General features: G+C 59.7%; 1 protein-coding gene across 11 annotated transcripts in view; it reads left to right on the top strand.

Annotated features, from left to right (window-relative positions):
* PPP1R12B (protein phosphatase 1 regulatory subunit 12B) overlaps positions 1-20,269 on the top strand; it is a 170,588-nt gene that overhangs the window by 53,950 nt on the left and 96,369 nt on the right. For 6 of the 11 annotated variants that reach the window (XR_011560988.1, XM_070768778.1, XM_070768779.1 and 3 more), the window contains exons 4-13: positions 527-686; positions 2,583-2,727; positions 3,654-3,728; positions 5,223-5,302; positions 5,908-6,098; positions 9,738-9,850; positions 12,289-12,489; positions 13,378-13,460; positions 14,301-14,426; positions 19,998-20,177. Coding sequence is in view for 8 of the 11 variants with exons in the window: in XM_070768778.1 (XP_070624879.1) it covers positions 527-686; positions 2,583-2,727; positions 3,654-3,728; positions 5,223-5,302; positions 5,908-6,098; positions 9,738-9,850; positions 12,289-12,489; positions 13,378-13,460; positions 14,301-14,426; positions 19,998-20,177 (1,354 nt within the window). In the remaining 3 variants the exon portion in view is untranslated. The other 5 variants (XM_070768785.1, XM_070768784.1, XM_070768780.1 and 2 more) reach the window with 5 other exon arrangements.

The following is a 20,269-nucleotide window of genomic DNA, read 5'->3' as shown; positions in this document are numbered from 1 at the left end:
CACTCAGCATGTTTCTGTACTCAGGGAAATGAACTTCAGAGGGAGTTAATTTATCAAAGTACATGATACCTGAGACTAAGGTTGTTGCCCCGTCTTAGGTGTAGCAAGGGGAGAGGAGGGGCAGACGGGCCTGGGGCGACCGCTCTGTGGCCCCGAGTGACCGCCCGGCCTCCGCGTGTTTATCCCCTCCTGTGCTCAGTGGGGGTGGTGACAGCTGCCCGCAGAGGACTGTGGGGAAGCAAAGGTTAGCGTGTGGAAAGGCTGTGACTGTACTGCTGCAGGTGCTACAGAGCAGCAGCCCGCCTGTCTTCAGGTTCTTAAGGCCAGAGTGCCTGCAGGCCTCAGTGGGCCCGCCGTCTGTGTTAGCCCTGTGGCCTCTCCCTGGGGGACTGCTGGCGGCTGTGAACGCCATGGCTCTTCTGATGCAGAGTGAGTTGGCTGAGCACCAAGCTGCTACTGGCGCTTGGCCCTCAGGCGGGCCTGCCGGGCCGCGGCGGCTGAGTGGCTGTCCGGCATGCCTCCGCAGGGCTGGACCTCGAGCAGGCACGGCGGCAGGAGGAGCAGCAGATGCTTCAGGACGCCCGCCAGTGGCTCAACAGCGGCAGGATCGCCGACGTGAGGCAGGCGCGCTCGGGGGCCACTGCCCTGCACGTGGCTGCAGCCAAGGGCTACTCTGAGGTCCTCAGGTGGGTCCGCACTGCGGCAGGGACACACAGCCAGGAGCAGACGCAGCGCTGAGGTTCCCAGAGGGGGCACTGTCCTCTCTGCCCTCCTCCCCCGTCGCTGTCCCTCCTCCCCCCTCTGCCCTCCTCCCCCGTCGCTGTCCCTCCTTCCCCCCTGCCCTCCTCCCCCCTCTGCCCTCCTCCCCCCTCCTCCCCCCGCCCTCCTTCCCCCTCCTCCCCCCCGCCCTCCTCCCCCCTCCTCCCCCCCTGCCCTCCTCCCCCCTCGCTGTCCCTCCTCCCCCCCGCCCTCCTCCCCCCTCTGCCCTCCTCCCCCCTCGCTGTCCCTCCTTCCCCCCTGCCCTCCTCCCGCCTCTGCCCTCCTCCCCCCTCCTCCCCCCGCCCTCCTTCCCCCTCCTCCCCCCCTGCCCTCCTCCCCCCTCGCTGTCCCTCCTCCCCCCCGCCCTCCTCCCCGCTCTGCCCTCCTCCCCCCTCGCTGTCCCTCCTTCCCCCCTGCCCTCCTCCCCCCTCTGCCCTCCTCCCCCCTCTGCCCTCCTCCCCCCTCTGCCCTCCTCCCCCCTCTGCCCTCCTCCCCCCCGCCCTCCTCCCCCCTCCTCCCCCCCGCCCTCCTCCCCCCTCCTTCCCCCCTGCCCTCCTCCCCCCTCTGCCCTCCTCCGCCCTCTGCCCTCCTCCCCCCCGCCCTCCTCCCCCCTCCTCCCCCCCGCCCTCCTCCCCCCTCCTCCCCCCTCTGCCCTCCTCCCCCCTCGCTGTCCCTCCTCCCCCCCTGCCCTCCTCCCCCCTCGCTGTCCCTCCTTCCCCCCTCCTCCCCCCTCTGCCCTCCTCCCCCCTCCTCCCCCCCCCGCCCTCCTCCCCCCTCCTCCCCCCCCCGCCCTCCTCCCCCCTCCTCCCCCCTCCTCCCCCCTCTGCCCTCCTCCCCCCTCGCTGTCCCTCCTTCCCCCCTGCCCTCCTCCCCCCTCTGCCCTCCTCCCCCCTCCTCCCCCCAGCCCTCCTCCCCCCTCCTCCTCTACCTGCTGGGTCGTTCCCTGCCCTCCTCCCACTGGCCGCCCCGGCTTCTCCTGGCGCTCTCCGGGGAGCAGAGCTGGGGTGGCCTGGAGGGCCTGGTGGGTCTCCTGCTGCTTGGCGGTTCATCTCCGGGTCCCCTGCACCCCCCACCGACCCCCGCGGTACAAGCAGACATGCGTCCCTGTGTCCTCTGTGGACTCGTTAGGCTGGTGGCGTAGGTTTCAGGGGAGCTGTACTCGCTGCGGTAGGGCGGTCGCCCGTGCGGGAGGGGTCTGGACTCTTCCGTCTTCCCATCCCTGTGCATCCCCCTGCTTTGTGGAGCCTCAGGGCCGCCGGCAGGTGCAGCGCTGGCTGCTGGCAGCTCCGTGTGTGTCTGTCAGCAGGCGCTCTCACTGCTTGTGTCCTGGGACAAGGCTCCTGGTCTGTGTGGTGGGTGTTGGTGCTCCTGTCTTCAGGGCAGGGTTCCCTTGCTTGCTTCTCTGGAGGCCTGCGGCGGTGCTGCCTCCATCAGCTGGGGGTCATGCTGGCCTCCACATGACCCGCGGCCTTGGAGCCTCAGTGGGAGCCCCTGCAGACACTCCTGCGGTAGGAGGTGGCAGACCGCCTGGAGAATGGGCGCGGGAGGAGGGAGAGGATGAGGGGCCGTGGGCCGGGCTCCGGACGGGGCTCTGGGTGATCTCTGTGCTGAGGGATGACATGGCTACACCCCAGTGTGGCCTCGTTCGGGGGGGACTCAGCTGTGACAGCTGCACTGATGCCTGAGAGAGCAGACCTGGGCTCGGGGCCGGGGCTCGGGGCTGGGGCTCGGGGCTGGGGTCTGCAACATCAGACAGATGGCTGTGCGTTGGGCAGGGAACCCTGATGCAGAGGATCTGAACGTCTCGTCCGGATTCTCCTCAGACTTTTGATTCAGGCTGGCTATGAGCTCAACGTCCAGGATCACGACGGCTGGACCCCTCTGCACGCAGCCGCTCACTGGGGCGTGAAGGAGGCTTGCTCCATCCTGGCGGAGGCCCTCTGCGACATGGACATCAGGAACAAGCTGGTGAGTGGACGCCCCCAGTGGCGTCCTGGAGCACGAGGCGGGAAGGCCCTGCCCAGTGGCCAGGCCTGCCATCTGGAGCAGGCACCCCCAGCAGCTAGAGCCCTGCACCTGCCCCATCCACCCACCTACAGGCACATTCGCCTGGTGACATGAAACCCGTCTGCTGACTCTGCTTACACCGAAGCCCCTGAAACAGACAGAAAATGAAAAAAGAAAACGTTCTTACCTTAGCGGAAGTGAGCAGTGGGGAAGCCCGAAACCGCTATCGGGAGAAGTGTGAAATGTTTCAGCTTTTCATTCAGAAGCGTAATAGCTGAGCCCTGCTCACGTCCATTCGTTAAAACGTGACGACGACAGCATCCTCGAGTTTGGTGATCGTAGTGCTGTCCAGCCTCGCTTCAGGCAGCTTAGAGGCCCTGCAGCTTCCTCTCACCTGCTGCTGCCGAGGCCTGGCTGTTTGCTCAGGGCCCACTCCGCTCTGCCCCGCCCCGCCCCGCTCACCCAAGGTCTGTGGGCCCGGGCCCTTCGCTGAGCTGTGGCCTGAGGGTCTCACTTAACGGGCTGCTTCCTGTGACTGGTCTTAGTGCCCACGCCTGGGCCTCCTTCTGAGGCCTCTGAGAGCCCCTTGTTGAGTTCATTGTAGCAACTGTGAGCATTTGGAACAGATACAAGTAGATTTCAGTTGATTATTTGCCAAGAGACGATAAACACTAGAGGTGAGGTGAGGATTTCCTGCTCACTGTTTCACAAAACGCAAAGCCCTGTGTCTGTGGGGGTCCCCTGTCTTACGCCTCCTCTCTGATAGAGGAGGGCCTCATCCTGGTGCTAAGTTGGCGAGTTAGGGAGGCAGCGGTCAGAGGCGTGAGGCGAGCGCCAGCTAGTCCCCGGGTAGAGGTGCGTGACCGTGGCGTCTGTCTCCTCGCCAGGGCCAGACGCCGTTCGATGTGGCCGACGAGGGCCTGGTGGAGCACCTGGAGACGCTGCAGAAGAGACAGAGCGTGGTGAGTCTGCCTGGCGGCCGTGTGGTCTGTCTGTCCGAGTCCCGGCAGTGGTCGCTGTTCCTCCAGGAACTGTCCATTAGAGGAAACACCCCCAAAGCCATTGCTGCAGAAGTTCGCTCATTGTCTTGTATCACGAGCTGGAAGGCAGACACGGCGATGGCGGCTCTGGTTGCTGGAGTTCTAGGAAGTGAGTGTGGTGTGTTGGAGTCAGTGTTTTCCAAACAGGGAGTACTGAGTTGAGGATGTCTCGTGAGTTCCTTATTGACTGAAGGGACTTCTTTCTTTAAAGGAGGTTGACTACAGGGAGGAATATGTTTCTTTCTTAGAAAGCAAGCAAACCCACGAAGCTCAGAGATGTGGCCTGGGCCGGCGCTTGGTCAGTGATTCATACCTAGCCCAGGTCCATCCGATGTCCAGTCGCTCCCTTCCTGCTCTCCTGAGTGTGTGATGGTTTGCTCCTGGGCCCGTGGCACAGTGCCTCTCAGGAGGACCATGGAGGCTTGTGCCCACGTCCAGGCACAGTGTGGAAGCCCTCCCAGACCGGGGCGAGCAGGGAGTGAGTCACATTCCACTGCAGGAGGGCTGTCGGTGGGGAGGACGGGGCCGGTCACCGCAGGGCTCCGGCAGCTCCCCTTGGGGTGGAGGAAGGTCACGCTCTTGCTTTCCTGTGTTCCCCTCTGCGGGGCCGAGGCTCGGGTTCAGAAGGGCGTGCAGAGCCATTCTGAGGGGAGAGCGTGGGGCTCCCGGCGCTCAGCGCCGTCGGGCTGGGGAGCCCGGCCCCAGAGTGGCAGATGCACTGGGCCCAGTGGGCTCCGTCACTGAGCAGTCGCAGCCTTGCTCACATCAGAGTGTGATTTTCACGGTTACGTGTTAATTGTTTTATGAATACTTTATTCTGAAAGAGTTTTGGGGCTCACGTAGGAGTTGCAGAAATACAGTAGAGAGTTCCCACGTGTGTTTTACCCAGTGTGGTTTGTCTCTGAACACGAATAGTGTCTTCACTAAATGACATCTTCCCACCACTGGGAGTGCTGCCTGCCTTTGCCTCCGCATAACTCTGGGGTCCAGGCATAAAAATACATGTTGTCTGGAGCGTGTGTCTAAGTGCTGGGCAGGTTTTCCTAAGGGCTCGTTTCCCATTTGGCACCTGTTTCTCTGTAGAAGCCTCGCCAACTTAATTCAGCATCGGATCATAGAGCGTTCTCTCACAGGCGCTTCTGGCGTCTCACCCTTTGGAGTGAGGTTTGGGGTGATGAGGTTTGGATGTTTAGGAGGCTGGTGTCCCTGAAGCTCTGGTGCCATGGTTTTCCTCTTCTCACTGGCTGAGGGCTTTCCTCTGTCTTCATCTTCTGAGCAGACCCTCCGCTGTGTCCCCTGTCCCGCCCCCCGGCTCCCCTCTGGTGCTGGTGCAGTGATGGGGCCGCTGGAGTTCTCGTCACTGCTGATTTCTTCCCGTAGTCAACATCTTCCCTTTCCTCTTCTCTTGATTTCCAGCTTCGAAGTGAAAAAGAGACACGGAATAAGCTAATCGAATCAGACTTGAACAGCAAGCTGCACAGCAGACTCTTTAAGAAGTAAGATATTTGGGTTTGAGCCCAGCTGCGTGTGATGGACGTAGCTTGAGAATTCATATGGCGAAGAGACTCGTGTCTGGTTGTAGCCAGATGGCCTTTAAACACGGGGGATGTTCGATGGGTGAGGAGGTGTGTGGCGTGGCCACGGGGGACCTGCGAGTAGGGGTCTGCGCTCACTTTGTGAAGCAATGGAGACCGTGTGTTTCTTTTTTCCCAGCTGCGGGCTCTTAGTCCCAAGTGCTTCCCGAACTGGAAGCTCTGAGCTCGGGGCCACGTCTGTTCCGCTGCCCTTGTTCGGGCGTCTCACGTGGTCCTGGTGTGCAGTGATCACGCAGTAAACATTTGTTAAATGACTTGTTAAGACTGTTCACCTCGTTCACCATGAGGAGTCGTAGCCCCGTTTTCCCGAGTGCAGAGCAGCCAGGTCTCCTTACGTCACACTCTCACGTTGGACACTAAAGGGACCTGAGGGAGGGTTTATGTGTGTTTCTGTTACCACTTCTACACAGAGGTTCCTAGGCTTGTCCCCCTTGTACCAGCTCCGCAGCGAGCTCAGAAAGTGGTTTCTCCTCTCTGAGTTACTCAGATTGTCGTCTTTACTTTAGCAAAGAGAAGATGCTCTGTGAGGAGGAGACGCCCAAGTCCCAGCGAGTGGAGGAGAGCAAAGAGTCCAGCAGCTCCAGCTCCGAGGAGGACGAGGGCGAGGACGAGGCCTCGGAGTCAGAGGCCGAGAAGGAGGCGGGGGACCCCGAGGCCGGCCGGCCGCAGAGCGCAGGGGGCCGCCACGTGTCAGAAGGCAGGTGGAGCCAGCCCTGGGGGACTGATTCCCAAACGGGCCCCAGACCGTTTGCTTCTCCCTTCTCATCATGTGAAGCCCCTTCAGTTGCTGGTTGGGGATGGAAGAAGGAACACAATCCTGGTTACCTTGCTGACTCTTGACGATGCACATTGTGTCGAGAGTCTTCAGTTTGCTGTGCAGTGAGGGTGGGGTGCTGAGCTTGGTCGGACCACCAGGCTCTGGGTTAGCCCGGGGTCTCCACTCGTGGGCAGGTGTCCCCTTCCAGGTGGACCTGGCAGATCTGGGTTTTGCTGGGTGGGTCTGCCTGCGGCAGTGGCTCTGCTGGATAACTGGGGGCTCGGGATGAGCTCAGACTCCACAGGCCGGGGCCTGTGGTCACCACATGTTCCCCTCCAGAGGCATCCCGAGAAGATGCAGGGTTTTCGGTGAGGGGGTGGGCCCGCTTTGGCTGAGAGTCGAGTGTGTGTCCCCCCGGAGCCTGCCCCTCCCTGGCACCCGCTCTGTGAGGGGTCTCCTTTACTGACGTGATTTCTGCAGTTTCAGGGGAGCGCTGCCCTTGTCCACGTCTGGTCTCTCCGAGGACATTTAGGATCTTCGCTTTTGTAGAGCAGACGGGCAGCGGGTTGGTCTGTAGAGCAGGAGAAAACCGTTTAGTCCCTGAGACTCGAGTTGCAGGCACAGCGTGCTCTGGAAACGCCCATGGCAAACCCGTCACACATGTACACGTCCATCTTTCTAGCGTTTGCTTTCTTCCTGAGGCTCCCAGTGTTGTCTGGAACACGCGCCCAGGCTTCTCTGTGCCAGGTCACCGCCTCAGCGGCCTGGGCTGCTGATTGGCCCCAGGTGCCCAGGCCTCAGGTCTCTCGTTCCCTGCAGCCTGGCTCCATGCTGCTCACGCTGCTGCATCCTCTTCAGAGCCCTCCCGTGCCCCCTTCAAGGCTCTGCCTGCAGAGGGTGTCCCAAGCCCAGTGGCCTGGCCTCCCTGACCTCTCCTGCCAGGCTGCAGCTGGCCTTTGCAGCGCTGTCCCCAGGTCCGGGTGTGGGCTAGCCGCCCTGGGCTGCTGGAGTTCCCACACGGGCCCCGAGGCCCACCCCACAGTTGCTGTGCCGTGGGGTTCAGCTGTGCCACCGGGGGTTGACTTTGGTCAGAGGCTGTCGGGCCTGCCAGGCTGAGGGAGTCTTTGCTCAGGCCTTCCCTGTGGGGGAGCTGCAGAGGCAGCCCCATCCCGTCCTCTCACCCATCTGCCCTCCAGCGGCACCCCCTCCTCCTAGGCCGTGGCAGGGACCTGGGGCTGGGGTCTCCGGGGGTCGCTTCTGGGTCTCAGCCTGCACTTGGCCTGGGAGGGGCAGGCACGGTCACTGGCTGTTTTGCTGAGTGTGCCCCGGGCGCGCAGAGGGTAGGAGGGCGTGTGCGTGAGCAAGGCACACGTCACGTGAGCGGTGAACGCAGCTGGCTGTGTCCCCTTGTGAGGAGGACTGTGAGTTTGGGATTTATCCCGACACTTTCGGGTCGAGGTCAAGGAGGACGAGGAGCTCACACCCTCCCAAGAACGCCCCGCGTGCGTCCACACGGGGCACAGCGCGTCACGCTTACATGGTGTGTTAAATCGCAACACCCGTAACGTGTGCTCGTTTACTCCTTACACTGCCCTGTGTGTAAGCGGGGAGGGGACCTGCAGGTGAGGTGAGTGAGGTCTCAGAGCGGGGGGTGGTGGGTGCCGAGACCCCGACTCTGACTGGGGCTCAGAGCAGCAGGGCGGGCGACACGCAGGAAGGGAAGCTGGGTGGGGCTGAGGAGAGCCGCGCCGTATGGGGGGCCGGTGCGCCTGGGCTCCTGTGCCCAGTTGACCGAGACGCTCTCCTGACGGGGGTGCCCCTTGCAGCCCCGCCCTCCTGCCGCCCGCTCATCTCTGCACCGGCTCCTCTGACTCGGGTTCCCACGGGTGGAGCCGCTGTGTTGCCTGGATGGCTCGGCCTCCGTGCGCATCTGCTCTCCCCCAGCCGTGCGTTACAGGTGCTCGGGGGCGCAGCGTGTCTGGCTGGGCCCTGGGCGGGACAGGTGCGCAGCGCTCACCTGGGGGCCTGGGGGGGCGGCTTGTGCCTGAAGCTTCCAGGTGCTACCTGGACCCCCGCGCACACTGAGCAGGCCTGGCCTCAGGCGCAGCCTCGTAAAGTGACGGTTCCGTGTGTGTGACGCACGCGTGTGGTTGTAGGGAGTGTTAACGATGTTCTGCGGTAGGTGTAAGCAGCCTGCGTTTCCCTTTCTCGTCCTGAGCTGCCGTGAGCCTCTGCTGAGTTAGTGGTCTGCTGCTGCGTGACAAGCCGGCCCAGAGCCTGGGGGGCAGCAAGACGGCTCTGTGCATGCAGCGGTGTTAGCGGTTGGTGGCTTGGGAAGCGCTCTGCCAGGCGGCTTCCCTGCCATTCGTGTGGCAGCGCTGGCACAGTCAGGCGTGTGCTGAGCCGGCGGCTGAGGGGGCTTCTCCCTTCTGGCCGTCAGGCAGGCAGCCCTGCTCTCCCCGTGGCAGCTGGATTCCAGCCGTAACCACAGAGGACAAGCTCCGCACACGCGCCTTTCCAGGCGTCTGCTTGTGTCCCTTTGCTTCTGTGCCAGGGGCCACAGAGGGCAAGGGTCAGGCCTGGGGTCAGTGTGCGGGTGGTGGGGCATGCCCAGCCCAGGGGCCACAGAAGGTTACAGGTCAGGCCTGGGGTCAGTGTAGGGGGGGCATACCCACCCCAGGGGCCACAGAAGGTCAGGCCTGGGGTCAGTGTGGGGGGGCATACGTATCCCAGGGGCCACAGACGGTCATGGGTCAGGCCTGGGGTCAGTGTGCGGGTGGTGGGGCATGCCCAGCCCAGGGGCCACAGAAGGTCACGGGTCAGGCCCGGGGTCAGTGTGTGGGGGGGTGGAGGGCACACCCAAGGTGTAGGCTCACCGGGTCAGCCTTGGGACAGCTCTTGCGGTTATTGTGAATATTCAGGGCAGTCTGAACATCTCTGCCCAGGAAGACTTGCTCCGCGGGGTCGCGGGGCTGGGCCTGGGGAGTCCAGGGACTAGAGGCGCAGCAGCCCCTGGGCGCAAGCAGACGGGTTCCTGCCGACACCCGGGGGGGCCCTCCTGCTTGTGTCTCCACCACGCCCCAGGAGCGCCCTGAGAGTGCTCTTGGCCTGCGGCTGTCCCCCGCCAGGCCCACGTTCCGCCCTCGGGCCGGCTCCTCTCTGAGCCCACCAGGCTCGGCACTGGGTGTGTTCGCCACGTCCTCACCGTGACTGTTTTGCATCTTACCTCTTTTTCAAATTGCCTAGGGAGCAAGGTCTGTCTTGTACTTTCTCTGGCTTTTTCTCCAGCCCCCAGAGTGGATTCTGCCCGTACTTACTGATGAACTGTGTGTGTGTGACGTGTGTGAGGAGAAGGCTGTCCGTTGTTCGTGTGGGAGTTGGTGTCAAGACAGAATTTCACCTGAGCCCGTTTTCTTGTAAGAGGCAGAGGTTGCGGGAGGTTTCATCGTGGTTGGAGTCTGAGCCTCACGTGGCCCTGGTGATCCGTGTGGTAACGGGTGAGTCTTTTGTGTCAGAACAGTACAGACTCGCACAAGGGTTTCCTCATGCACTTGTGGCTTCTCCTGTCTTTCACCCCAGATGACGGGCCGGGCGCCGTCCCCAGCCGTCCCAACTCTGACAACAGGAGCAGCGTCACGGAGCGGACCCCTGCAGCCCCGCAGAGCGCCGTTCCCGCCTCTTCAACCAGGAGAGTGAGTGTGTGCGGTTAATCTGGGTATTGCCCCCGTTGCGGTGATACAATTACAAAGACCTTAAAGATCCAGTCGAGCCTGTTTTTCTTACTTGAGTGTAGTTGGCTCACAGCATGCGTTTCAGTTGTGCAGCAAAGTAATTGTTATACTTGCATGTGTATTTTTTTTCAGGTTTTTTCCGTTATAGATTATTACAAAGTATTGAGTACAGGGTGCCAGTGTTAATACAGTAGGGTCTTGTTATTTTATATACTTTTGTTGTTTAGTTGCTAAGTTGAGTCTGACTGCAACCCCCATGGTCTGTAGCCCTCCAGGCTCCTCTGTCCATGGGATTTCCCAGGCAAGAATACTGGACCGGGTTGCCATTTCCTTTTCCAGTTTTATATGTAGCAGTGTATATATGTTAATCCCAGATTCTTCATTCATCCCTCACACCCCTTCTCCTTTGGTAACCGTGAGTTTATTTTCTGTCCGTGAGTCTGTTTTGTAAAATCGTTTTTTTTTTTTTCTGATTCCACACACAAGTGGTGTGGGGATGCGTGTCTCTCTCTGACTGCACGTGGTCTGATCATCACAAGTGGTGTCGGGATGCGTGTCTCTCTCTGACTGCACGTGGTCCGATCACCTCTCCATCCGTCAGAGTCGCCGCAGATGGCGTTAGCTCATCCCTTTCTGTGGCTCTGTCGTGGCCGAGTGTTGATCACATCGTGTACTGCGTCTCCACATGCCCCCCGTCACGGCGGGCTCAGGCTGCTGTGACGGGGGGCACAGACGGGGTGGTTTATACTTCGAGGTCTGTGTCCCACCGTCCGGAGGCTGGAAGTCTGCCGTCACGGTGCTGGCAGGTTCCATCCGTGGTGAGGGCTCTCTTCCTGGAGCTCAGACGACCCCCTGGTCTCCAGACGCTGTCACTCTGGGTGTCAGGGCGTCGGGGTGTGGGTCTGGGGGGTGGACACGAGCAGTGCGTTCATGACTTGCCCGCAGTGTGTTTTAAAGAACTTAGAAACCATGGCCCGGCGATGTGGCTGCCGTGTGCGGGGTGGCCAGGCGCCAGCAGCCTGGGACCAGGGGAGTGCTGCCACGGTCTGTCATCCCGAGTCTGAGGTTGGGGCGCATGGGTCACAGTCAGGCTGGGTGGAAGCCAGGGCGTAGCGACGAGCACGCGTGTCTTCACTCTCCCTCCATGGGTGAGGTCTGTGCAGCTGCTGGCGGGAGGGCAGAGGTCAGAGGGGCTGAGGGCCAGAGCCTCCCTGGCCTCGTCAGCCTGAGGCTCACCGCAGGGGAACTGGCACATGCTTTGGCTGAGGTGCTGGGAAGCGCTGTGCTTCTGCACGCGCTCCCTCACTCGCTGGCCCCTCGGCGCCTCCCATGGGGACCAGGAGGCAGACACTCGGCCGTTCCGCGTTCTGGCGGCCCCGGCAGGACGTGGTCCTCACTCCGTTGTGAGGAGTGTGACCGGATCACCCGCTCTTTAGGAGGAAAAGGACTGGATTAGGAAAGCCACTGACACACACCCCTGCCGCTTTGCTCAGAAGATGCTGAGGGAGCCCGGACGGCTCTGAAAGAGCCCACAGGGTGCTTCTGCAGAGCCCCTCAGAGGGGCGTGCACGAAAGAGCAGATCTAAGCACGGCGAGGCTTCTGCTGCATCCCGCTGTGCCAGCAGCAGAGTTGGCCTGGTTCTGGAGCAGGACCAGCGCTCCAGCGGGGCCCCCGTGGCCAGGGAGGCGGTGGGCTGGTGGTCCCCGGGCCAGCTGTGCCTCAGCCTGTCTTTGGCTGACTCCGGTCTGTGATGTGTTCTGTGGTTTGTGGAAGTGAGATGCTTAAGGACAGTGTAAGCTTTCCGTGAATCTTTCTCTTTTAACGTTAACATTACTTTTTAACGAAATGATGGTAATGAAAACGGTCATTCATTTTTGAAAGCTGTTCTCTTGGCAGAATTTAAAACCTGGCAACCGTATAACTTCTGCCATTTTTTTCTTTTTGATTTTGCTGCTTCTTGAAATCTGAAATGCTTAGAACTGTCGCCTGTATCAGATTAGCTGTTTTCTTGAAGCAGCTAGAGTCTGGGTGGAGAGGCCTGCGGTGTGTGTCAGTGTTGCCTTAAGTCAGCTCACCACAGCCCCGCCACAGGGCCGTGGCTCGCCTGTGTTCCCCAGGGTCCACGTGTTGCAGGAGGGTCAGCGCTCAGCCAGGTTCACAGGTGGGTGGGTGGAGGCTTGGAGACGGGCAGGCTGCTGTCCCCTGGCCCTGTGTCAGCACTCACCCAGCTGGTGGGTCCTCTGTTGGGTGGGCGCCCTGCGAGGGCTGGGGGCTGCTGGGGGGTGGCCGTGGCGCCCGGCCTGCTCTGGGCCCCCTGTCCTCCTCACGTTGCCCTCGCCGCTCAGCCAAGGATGGGAGGAGCCGTCGGGACCTCACCTCCAATGCCCCTTCCCTCTAGCCCTCCAGCCTCTTCAGCAAGCCGGAAGAGACCAGGGACGAGTCTCCGTGTTCGTGGAGGCTGGGCCTCAGGAAGACTGGCAGCCAGAACGTGCTCAGCGAGGCCGCTGGGGCCAGGGAGGCCCTGCGGGACCGGGGCGCATCTGTCCACCGCTCGGCCTCCAGCCCCCGCATCTCCGCCCTGATGGACAACAGAGAAAAGGTGCGGTGTCCTTCGGTGGCAGTTCAGCCTCGGGGACACATGGAGACAGTGTCTGGGGCCTAAGCTGCTTCTGGAAGTACAGTCTGTAAGAGGAGACCCGCGTGTTGACCATCGGATAGCTGTTTGCTTGAGATGATTTGGTTGTCCAAGAAAGAAAAACCCTTTTCCTTTTGGCCTGCCTTCTGTTCTTCCCTTCCGTGGTCCCCTAGGGCAGAAACTTGAGAGCGTGCAGGCAGGGATGTGGCCTAAAACGTTCTCTGAACCAGCACCAGTGGCTCGCTCTCTTAGTGTTCAGAAGCAGAGTTCCTTAGTTGGGCTTTCAAGCCTAATGAAGCTCGGGCAACTGAACACTTAGAAAACAAACTTCCGCATCTACTTCCCTGACTAATGGGTGTATGCGGGGGCTGAGCTCTCACCCGCTGTTCCCTGGGAGCCGTGTGTTCCTGGTCTTGAGATGGTCCAGGTTTCACGGGGCATGCTGGCGGCTTGTCTGAGCGGCCGGGTCTCCTCCGAACGCAGCCCCCTCAGTCAGCCCTGTGTTTCTGGAGACGCTCGGGCCAGGGTGTCAGCACGTCTGTCGTGCCTGTGGCTACCTTTCAAGGCAGACAACGTCAGAGCACAGCTTGTCTCTGGCTTTTCAGAGGTCCCCTTTTGGTGGGACCTGCTGCTGTTCCCTTATTTGATCATCCCGGCTTTTCCCAAGAGAATTCTCTCCCTACGTGTTGGCGTCTAATGGAGGAGAGCTGGGAATAAGCCTTTGTTAATACCGCTCAAGCAGGAGTTGGTGCTGAGTTGGGAAGTAAATCACGCAGGTGTGTAAGCTCTGCTTCGCTGCCCCAGTGTGTCAGGGCGGGCCTTCTCTGTGCTTCACTTGTTTTGACTTTGCAGGAGAGAGAAACCAGAAGCTCCTTGAGTTCACTGGGGCTGCGGAGGCCGGGCAGCACTAGCGACCTTGAGGAGAAGGAGAACAGGTACTGTCGTGCCCCACCCCCCAAGTCCAAAGTCCAGTGCGGGGTCCCCGACCCGCCAGGGGGCTTGTGTCTGTGCACAGCGGGCTCAGAGAAGGGGGCTCAGTGTCCACACGGGTCTCTCAGCACAGGGCCTGGCCCACGGGCAGCACTAGAAACCTTGTTACAGAACGGAGTGAGCAGCTTCTAGTTTTTATGTCCATGTTAAGATGAATGTGGGAACTGTGACCTACGTGGTGTCTCAGAGCCGCCCGCGGGCTGGAGCCGGCTCCTCAAGGCGCAATCCTACCCCCGCAGCCCGGGCGCCGCCTGCAGCCTGCTGGCGGCGCGGAGGCCTGGTCCACCCAGGCCTGCTGGAGCGGCCTGCACTTGCCACAGTCCCCACCTGGGAAGGGCTGCTGGGGGACCTGGGGAGGCAGAGGCCCGAGTTGTCAGCTGAGGGTGAGCCTCTCCTGGGTGTGTGCCCTGCTGTGAGCCGAGGGGCTGCTTCTCCTGGACGCTTGTCCTGTCCATCCCCACTCCTGCTCTGCTTGCTTGGAGTGACCTGCCCTGGGCTGACTCGCCAGCCTTTCTAAACGAGGAGCAAAGTGACTGCTCCTTCCAGAAGCTCCAGACCCTGGGAGCGAGGCCTTGGTCCCCAGTGAGGAGGGCTGGCCCTGAAGTGGGTGAACGGGCAGACAGAGATACTGAACTGGTCCTCCGTCTGTGCAGGGAGCAGCGGAGTCCGCAGACAGGCCCTTGGAGGGCGTCCCGCGTGCCCCTCTGCTGCGCTCCCTGTCCGCCCCGCCCCTGGCGCGGCGGGAGGCAGCGGCCTCAGCGCCGCCCTGTCTGTTGCCTCCGCAGAGAGTCGGCTGCTAACCTGGTGCGCAGTGGCTCCCAGCCCCGGCAGCCCTGGAGGGACGCAGCCAAGGGGAGCGAGACCCCGCAGACGGCCGCTCCCTCGACCTACGTGTCGACCTTCCTGAAAAGGTACCTGCCCCTCACTCTGGCTGTGGACAGATGGGTAGTGACTGCATGCCTTTTTACACCCAATTAGCATCACAAAAGTGAATCAAAAAATAATTGCTTTTAGATTTCTTGGGATTAACATCTTAAGTAATTTTAAATTAAAGTTAATTTCTTTTCCTAACTGAGTTAGAGTAAGCTAATTCCAACTTCTCCCCACAGACAGATCTGAATACACACTCCGCCCTTTCAGTCCTGTGCAATCTGCAGCCACTTCGGCTCCCAGCAGTGTCTGAGCGGGACTGAGCTTAAGCCCCAGCCTCGTCTCCAGTCTCACCTGGGGAGCGGGGAGGCAGGGAGGGGCCCAGAGGGTATAAGGGGAGATGGGGACGGTTTTTTATTTAAAAGTCTTGTATTGAAGCTTGTTCATTCAGGGACTTGAGTTGTTGTTTTTTTTTTTATGACTTTAATGGCCCTCAGATCCATCAAGATGTGAAAGTCGCAAGTGTGGTGCAGAGAAGGTACCCGGGTATCCTGCCCCTTTCTCACCTGTATGCCCCTCTCTGCAGTTACTTTCTTTGCCATGTACCAGCCAGCAAGCAGCGCACCCCTGCCAGAGCCCTGAAGCTGTAAGACACAATTAATATTTCAGTTTAAACTTTGCTGCTCCTGTGGAAGAATCTGACTCTCGTGGCTTCTTCTGCATCCTCTCCTCACTCCCACTCTCTTGCCCTCCACCTGCCTCTTCGTGCCACAGTCTCCATCATTAGGCGTTTTGGTGCTTGGTCGGCTGCCTAGATACAGGCTTTGGCCACACACTATGTTTGGGATAAAAACTGTTTTCATTTGCTTGGAAGACTCTTATCAACCAGTTAACATCAGAACCTGGGCACCGTTCTGAAATCAGAGAGCCACTGTAGCCTTTTGAAATTTCAGCTCTGCAGATGTGTCCTGTAAGAGAAGGCTCAGCTTGGACAGCGTGCCTGCCCGGTTCAGGGATGCAACGGAAGCTTGTCCCACAGCCTCCGTGCTTCTGGCTTTATTGAGGCTGTTGCCTGTTTGTCTTCCGGGGCGAAGCCTTAGTCTGAATAGATGCTTTCCTGCTCCTTATGGTTGGATCCAGGACTAAGAAAAGTTGTCAAGGAGAATAATGTCCTAGACCTTGGAGGGGCGAGGCCGTGTTCGCTCTTCAGGCCTGGTGGGGTACTGTGGCAGGCTGGGGCTTCCACGTCCACGTCTCAGCGGGCGCGTGGAGGGAGTAGTGTTTGGTGGGCAGATGTCGTCTGCACAGTCTTGGTGAGCCGAGAGCTTGGCTGGGGGGAAGGCCGCTTCTCTGTAGGGCGGGAGTGCGCTTCCTTGTGTGAGCGAGTCTGAGAGAGCAGATCTTATTTTATGATCTTTCAAAAGGAAAGAAACATACACAGTCGCTATTTCAGACAGAAAGCGCGAGGAGGTGTTTGTCATTCTTAGACTATGCCAACTCTCAGAAACTTCCCGTTTGCTGTTCTATGCAGAAATTCCTTTTGTACAGCCAGTAAGATGCGTCTTTTGCCCAAGAAGTCTTCCTGACCATTTCTGCTCACACCCCCAGGTTGCTGTTATGGTCAAGTTTTTAAATAAATTCAGACTCACATGATTGCCTGCTGCAGTTGAGGTGGTGGTTGCGTGTCTTGGTGGAGCAGAGAAGCTGAGCTCCGCCACCTCCCGGCTGCTGCTGTGTAGACATGGACCCCTGACCCTCAGGTGCCCTGGCCTCTGGCCGCTCTGCGCTCTGCGCTGAGTCTCTGCTCCAGAGCGTCTCCAAGCTTTTGCAGTGGTGCTTCTGTCTCAGGGAGGCCTCTGGGCTCGCATGACTTTCTGTCCTAGGGGTTGTCGGAGTCTTTTCCAGCCTCCCCTCTCAGGCCCACTTCGTCCATGCATTCTGCTTCCTCCTGTTGCACCTCTTCTCCTGTCCTCCCCTCTGCAGGTTATGGACGAGGCCTGCTGGCTGCAGGCCCAGCGCGGGTCAGGCTGGGTCCCTCTACTCCCAGCGGCTGCGTCCTCTCCTCTGCCCAACTTGCTTGAAGCGCCCAGATGGGCGGGGAGGTGGCGCTGGGCGGGTGGTGAGCCTCGCGTCCTGGAGGAAGTGACAGTGCATCCTGTGCTGGACATAGTGGCCCCTCCGTCTCCACCTTTCAGCCCATCGCAGCCCACTCCTGCTGCCTCCCTCCTTGCTGGGGGTTTGTCCAGCTCCGGGCGGCCGGCAGCCCGCCTCCCACCCTGCTCCGTGCAGGGCACACTGCTGGTCTGTGCACCACGGCAGGTAAGCGCTGGGCCGCCGGCAGGCCCTCAGGTGCGGCTTGGCGAGCTCGGGTTAGGTGTGCGCAGCCGCCTCAAGGCTGCCTGTCCTGTCCACGGAGGGGCGTTCAGGCTTCAGCTTAATATGGCCGCTTTCACTTCTCAGTAGCCCTGCGGTCTGGACCGCGAGTCCAGGCTCAGACTGTGTGGCAGATCAGAGATCACAAACATCCCATCTTTCACCTACATTTTCTGTAGTGCTCAGTAGGACTCTTCTGTGTCTCTTTCTGGAGGACGGCGTCCAGACCCCGGTGACAGGAGGCTCGGTCCTGCACCGGAAGCGCTCGGGCCGCGGTGAGGAGGCTGTGGCGCTGGTCGTCTCTGTCCCGGCCGAGTCTTCCTGGCGTCCGGCCCGTCCGAGCAGCAGCTGGGCGGGCGGAGTGTGATGTGGCGCGGAGTGTCCGCTGCGGCCGTAGCTGGTGTGACTGTGGTCAGAGCTCTTCCCCGGCTGCGGCCAGGGCCACTCTGCTCCTGCCCTTGCAGCTGGTGCAGGCAACGAAGCGTCCGCGAGGGCGGTGCCGCCTGCGCCCGTGCTGGGGCCGCCTGATGCTGTCCTCCCGGCGTGGTGCTGCCCTCTGCTGGGCGCTGCTCACAGCCCCGTGTGACCGTGCGCACTCGCGCCAGGCCCCACTACAGTGCGCTTGCCCAGGGTGCTAGCCTGTGGGGACAGCCGTGTTCTCCCGCATGTGGCGACGCTGAGGCAGAGAGGCTCCCGGCGAGCTCAGAGCGTGGCCTGGGGGCGGGGGGGCAGAGGAGGCGTAGCAGCTGCCCTGTGTTGAGCCCCAGTCTGGGCCAGGCATGGGGCTCGTGCCGAACAGCGTGACATCAGGACTTGGTTCACTCACACGTACAGTACACCCGGTAATGGGGACTGCGGTGTGATGAGTCTTCATTTTTCCCCTCAGTCAGGACGGTCCCGAGACAGGGCTGGCGCGTGGCTCGAGTCACAGTGGTTGGAGCGGCTTCCGTTTCCGGGGTCGCCTCGTGGTCCCGAGCGTGGCTTCCGTTTCCGGGGGCTGCCTCATGGCCCAGAGCGTGGCTTCCGTTTCCGGGGGCTGCCTCGTGGCCCACAGTAGCTGCTAGAGTCCTCGCCATCACGGCTGCATTCTAGGCCATTCAAGGGAGGACGAGGAGACAGGGCTGTGTGCCAACAGGGAATGCCTCTGAACTGAGAATTTCCCCCGAAGCACTAGCTTTCTGCTTAAGCCTCGCTGGCTCCCTCCCGCGGCCGGGGAGACTTTGACGCGTGTGGATTCTTCACCAGGCTCGTGGCTGCCCTGAGCCATAGGGGCCTGGAGTGAGCAGCATGACTGTGGGTGTGTCCTGTTCGGTCCTGAGGAGCCCCCCAGCTTGTGAGCGGCGGCCTCACTTTACAGATGAGGAAACAGACCCAGAGTCCAGCCATCTAACCACGGCCACGAGGCTGGAAGGAGCAGAGGCGGGCTGAGCCTGGGTCTGTGCATTTTGGGGCTCTTTTCTTTTTCACTTTTTTGTTTCTACTGAGTTTATCTTTTATTCTGGGCACTAAGTGTTCCACAGGTTTGTCTTATTTAATTTCACAAGACCTTGCACTTGCAGTCATCGTTATCCCTGTCTTAGAGGGCGAGAGATGGGAGAGGTTAAGCTTGGCCCCAGGTGGTTCCAGAGCCCTGGAGCTTTTCCTCTTCCGATCCCAGCAGCCTGTAAAATTATGCACTTCAAAATAGTAAAAATCATATTCTGTAATTTAACAAAATAAAATACTTGGCATTTCTCCAGCATAAGAAATTGCAGAGATCAAAGCATGTTTTAACTAAGCAGAATTTCATGTGAGGTTTTGATGATTGTAATTTTTTATACCTTTGTTTCTGGTTAATTTTATTAGTGCTTCCTGGAGACTTATACATCTTGGAAGTCTGAGAAATTATTTGCCTTCACTTTAATAAAAAAAAAAAAAGTGAAATCTCACCTTTTTCCTGAGCTATTAACTGCTTCTGGAGAAGTGTCTTGTGTTTTTTAGATACCAGTTGAGAACTGTTCTATTTTTATCCTTGCATCTAGGTACCGTATTGGTAGTTTTATGATCTGATCATTCTTTCAAGCTTATTATAATGTGATTATTTGAAAATGAGCTTATAGCTACTTAAAGCATTTGTGGTAGTTGTAATTAGGTGAAAAAAACAGATTTTTAGCATTTATTACTTCCATTGCTTCCCCATGTCTGTGAGTATCAATTTTGGGTCTCTGTTACCCCAGCAACAAGCTGTGACATCACAAACGATGGCTTTTTGGGTGCAGAGCCAATGGCTGCTCTCAAGTCTTTGTTAAGAAACAAAGATCTTGTTTTCATGTAAATGAGTGTAATTGCACAGCTTGCCAAAGGGAAGTCTGTCTCAGGGTTGCGCGTAGGATCCCGTTAGTTTCTGTTGGGTCACTCCTGTCTGCAGTTGTGAATGTGGACAGTCGGGCACTGGCTCCCTGGAGAGAGAGCGCTTGCTCCGCTAGGTGAGGTTGCAGAGTGCTCCCGAGTGGGTCTGGGCGATCTGGGAAGACAGTCGTCTGCCTGCCTGGTGTCGGCCACGGCCCCTCGGGGCTCCCTGCCTGGGGCTGCGGGCGGTGTAAGTGACCTCAGTGTCGTCTCGTGTGTGTGTGTGTGTGTGTGTGTGTGTGTGTGTGTGTGTGTGTGTGTGTGTGTGTGTGTGTGTGTGTGTGTGAGAGAGAGTGTGGAGACCAGGTGGTGCTCAGGAGGCATTCAGAGCACTTTCGTGTCTGTCACTACTTGTGCCATAGCTAATTAAGTGACATTTTTTTGTATCTCAAAATTTTTTTTTCCCTTTTCAAGATGTCAGATTGAAAGCATAATCACTGTTGTAAGATTTAAGAGCTCAGAATTAAGAAAACAGACCAACCACAGACAAATTCTGAGCAAGAAGATTCTCTGGGCAAGCCCTCCTCAAGGCTCTGCCTCTGCCAGGGCGGTGGTGTGTGTGCGTCTGTGTGTGTGTGCGTCTGTGTGTGTGTGCGTCTGTGATTGTGTGCGTCTGTGTGTGTGTGCTGCCTGTTCCCTTTCTGCTATGTCCTCCTGACTTCAGGACCCCTCACAGGTCCCAGGGCGGTGGTGTGTGTGTGTCTGTGTGTGTGTGTGTCTGTGTGTGTGTGCGCGTGCTGACTGTTCCCTTTCTGCTATGTCCTCCTGACTTCAGGACCCCTCACAGGTCCCAGGGCAGTGGTGTCTGTGTGCTGACCGTTCCCTTTCTGCTGTGTCCTTCTTGATTTTAGGACCCCTTACAGGTCCCAGGCCGACTCCACGGCAGAGAGAGCCGACGGCGTCGCCTGCAGCAGCCCGCTCTGTGTGATCACGAACCGCCCCCCGCCCAGCACTGCCAGCGGGGTTCCAGCCACCACGCTGCTCTGCGCCCCTGGCCCTGAGCCCTCTGTGGAAGCCAGGCAGAGGAGGAGGTGTGTGGCCCCCGCCCTCTGTGGGCTCTGCTCTGCAGCAGGAGGTGGGAGGTGCAGGGTGGGCGGCGACAGTGAGCCCCCAGCTCAGAGGC

This window comes from Bos indicus, chromosome 16, assembly GCF_029378745.1.
Source record: "Bos indicus isolate NIAB-ARS_2022 breed Sahiwal x Tharparkar chromosome 16, NIAB-ARS_B.indTharparkar_mat_pri_1.0, whole genome shotgun sequence".
NCBI lineage: Eukaryota > Metazoa > Chordata > Mammalia > Artiodactyla > Bovidae > Bos > Bos indicus.
Note: the sequence above shows the minus strand (reverse complement) of the source record. Positions and strands in the feature narration are given on the sequence as shown.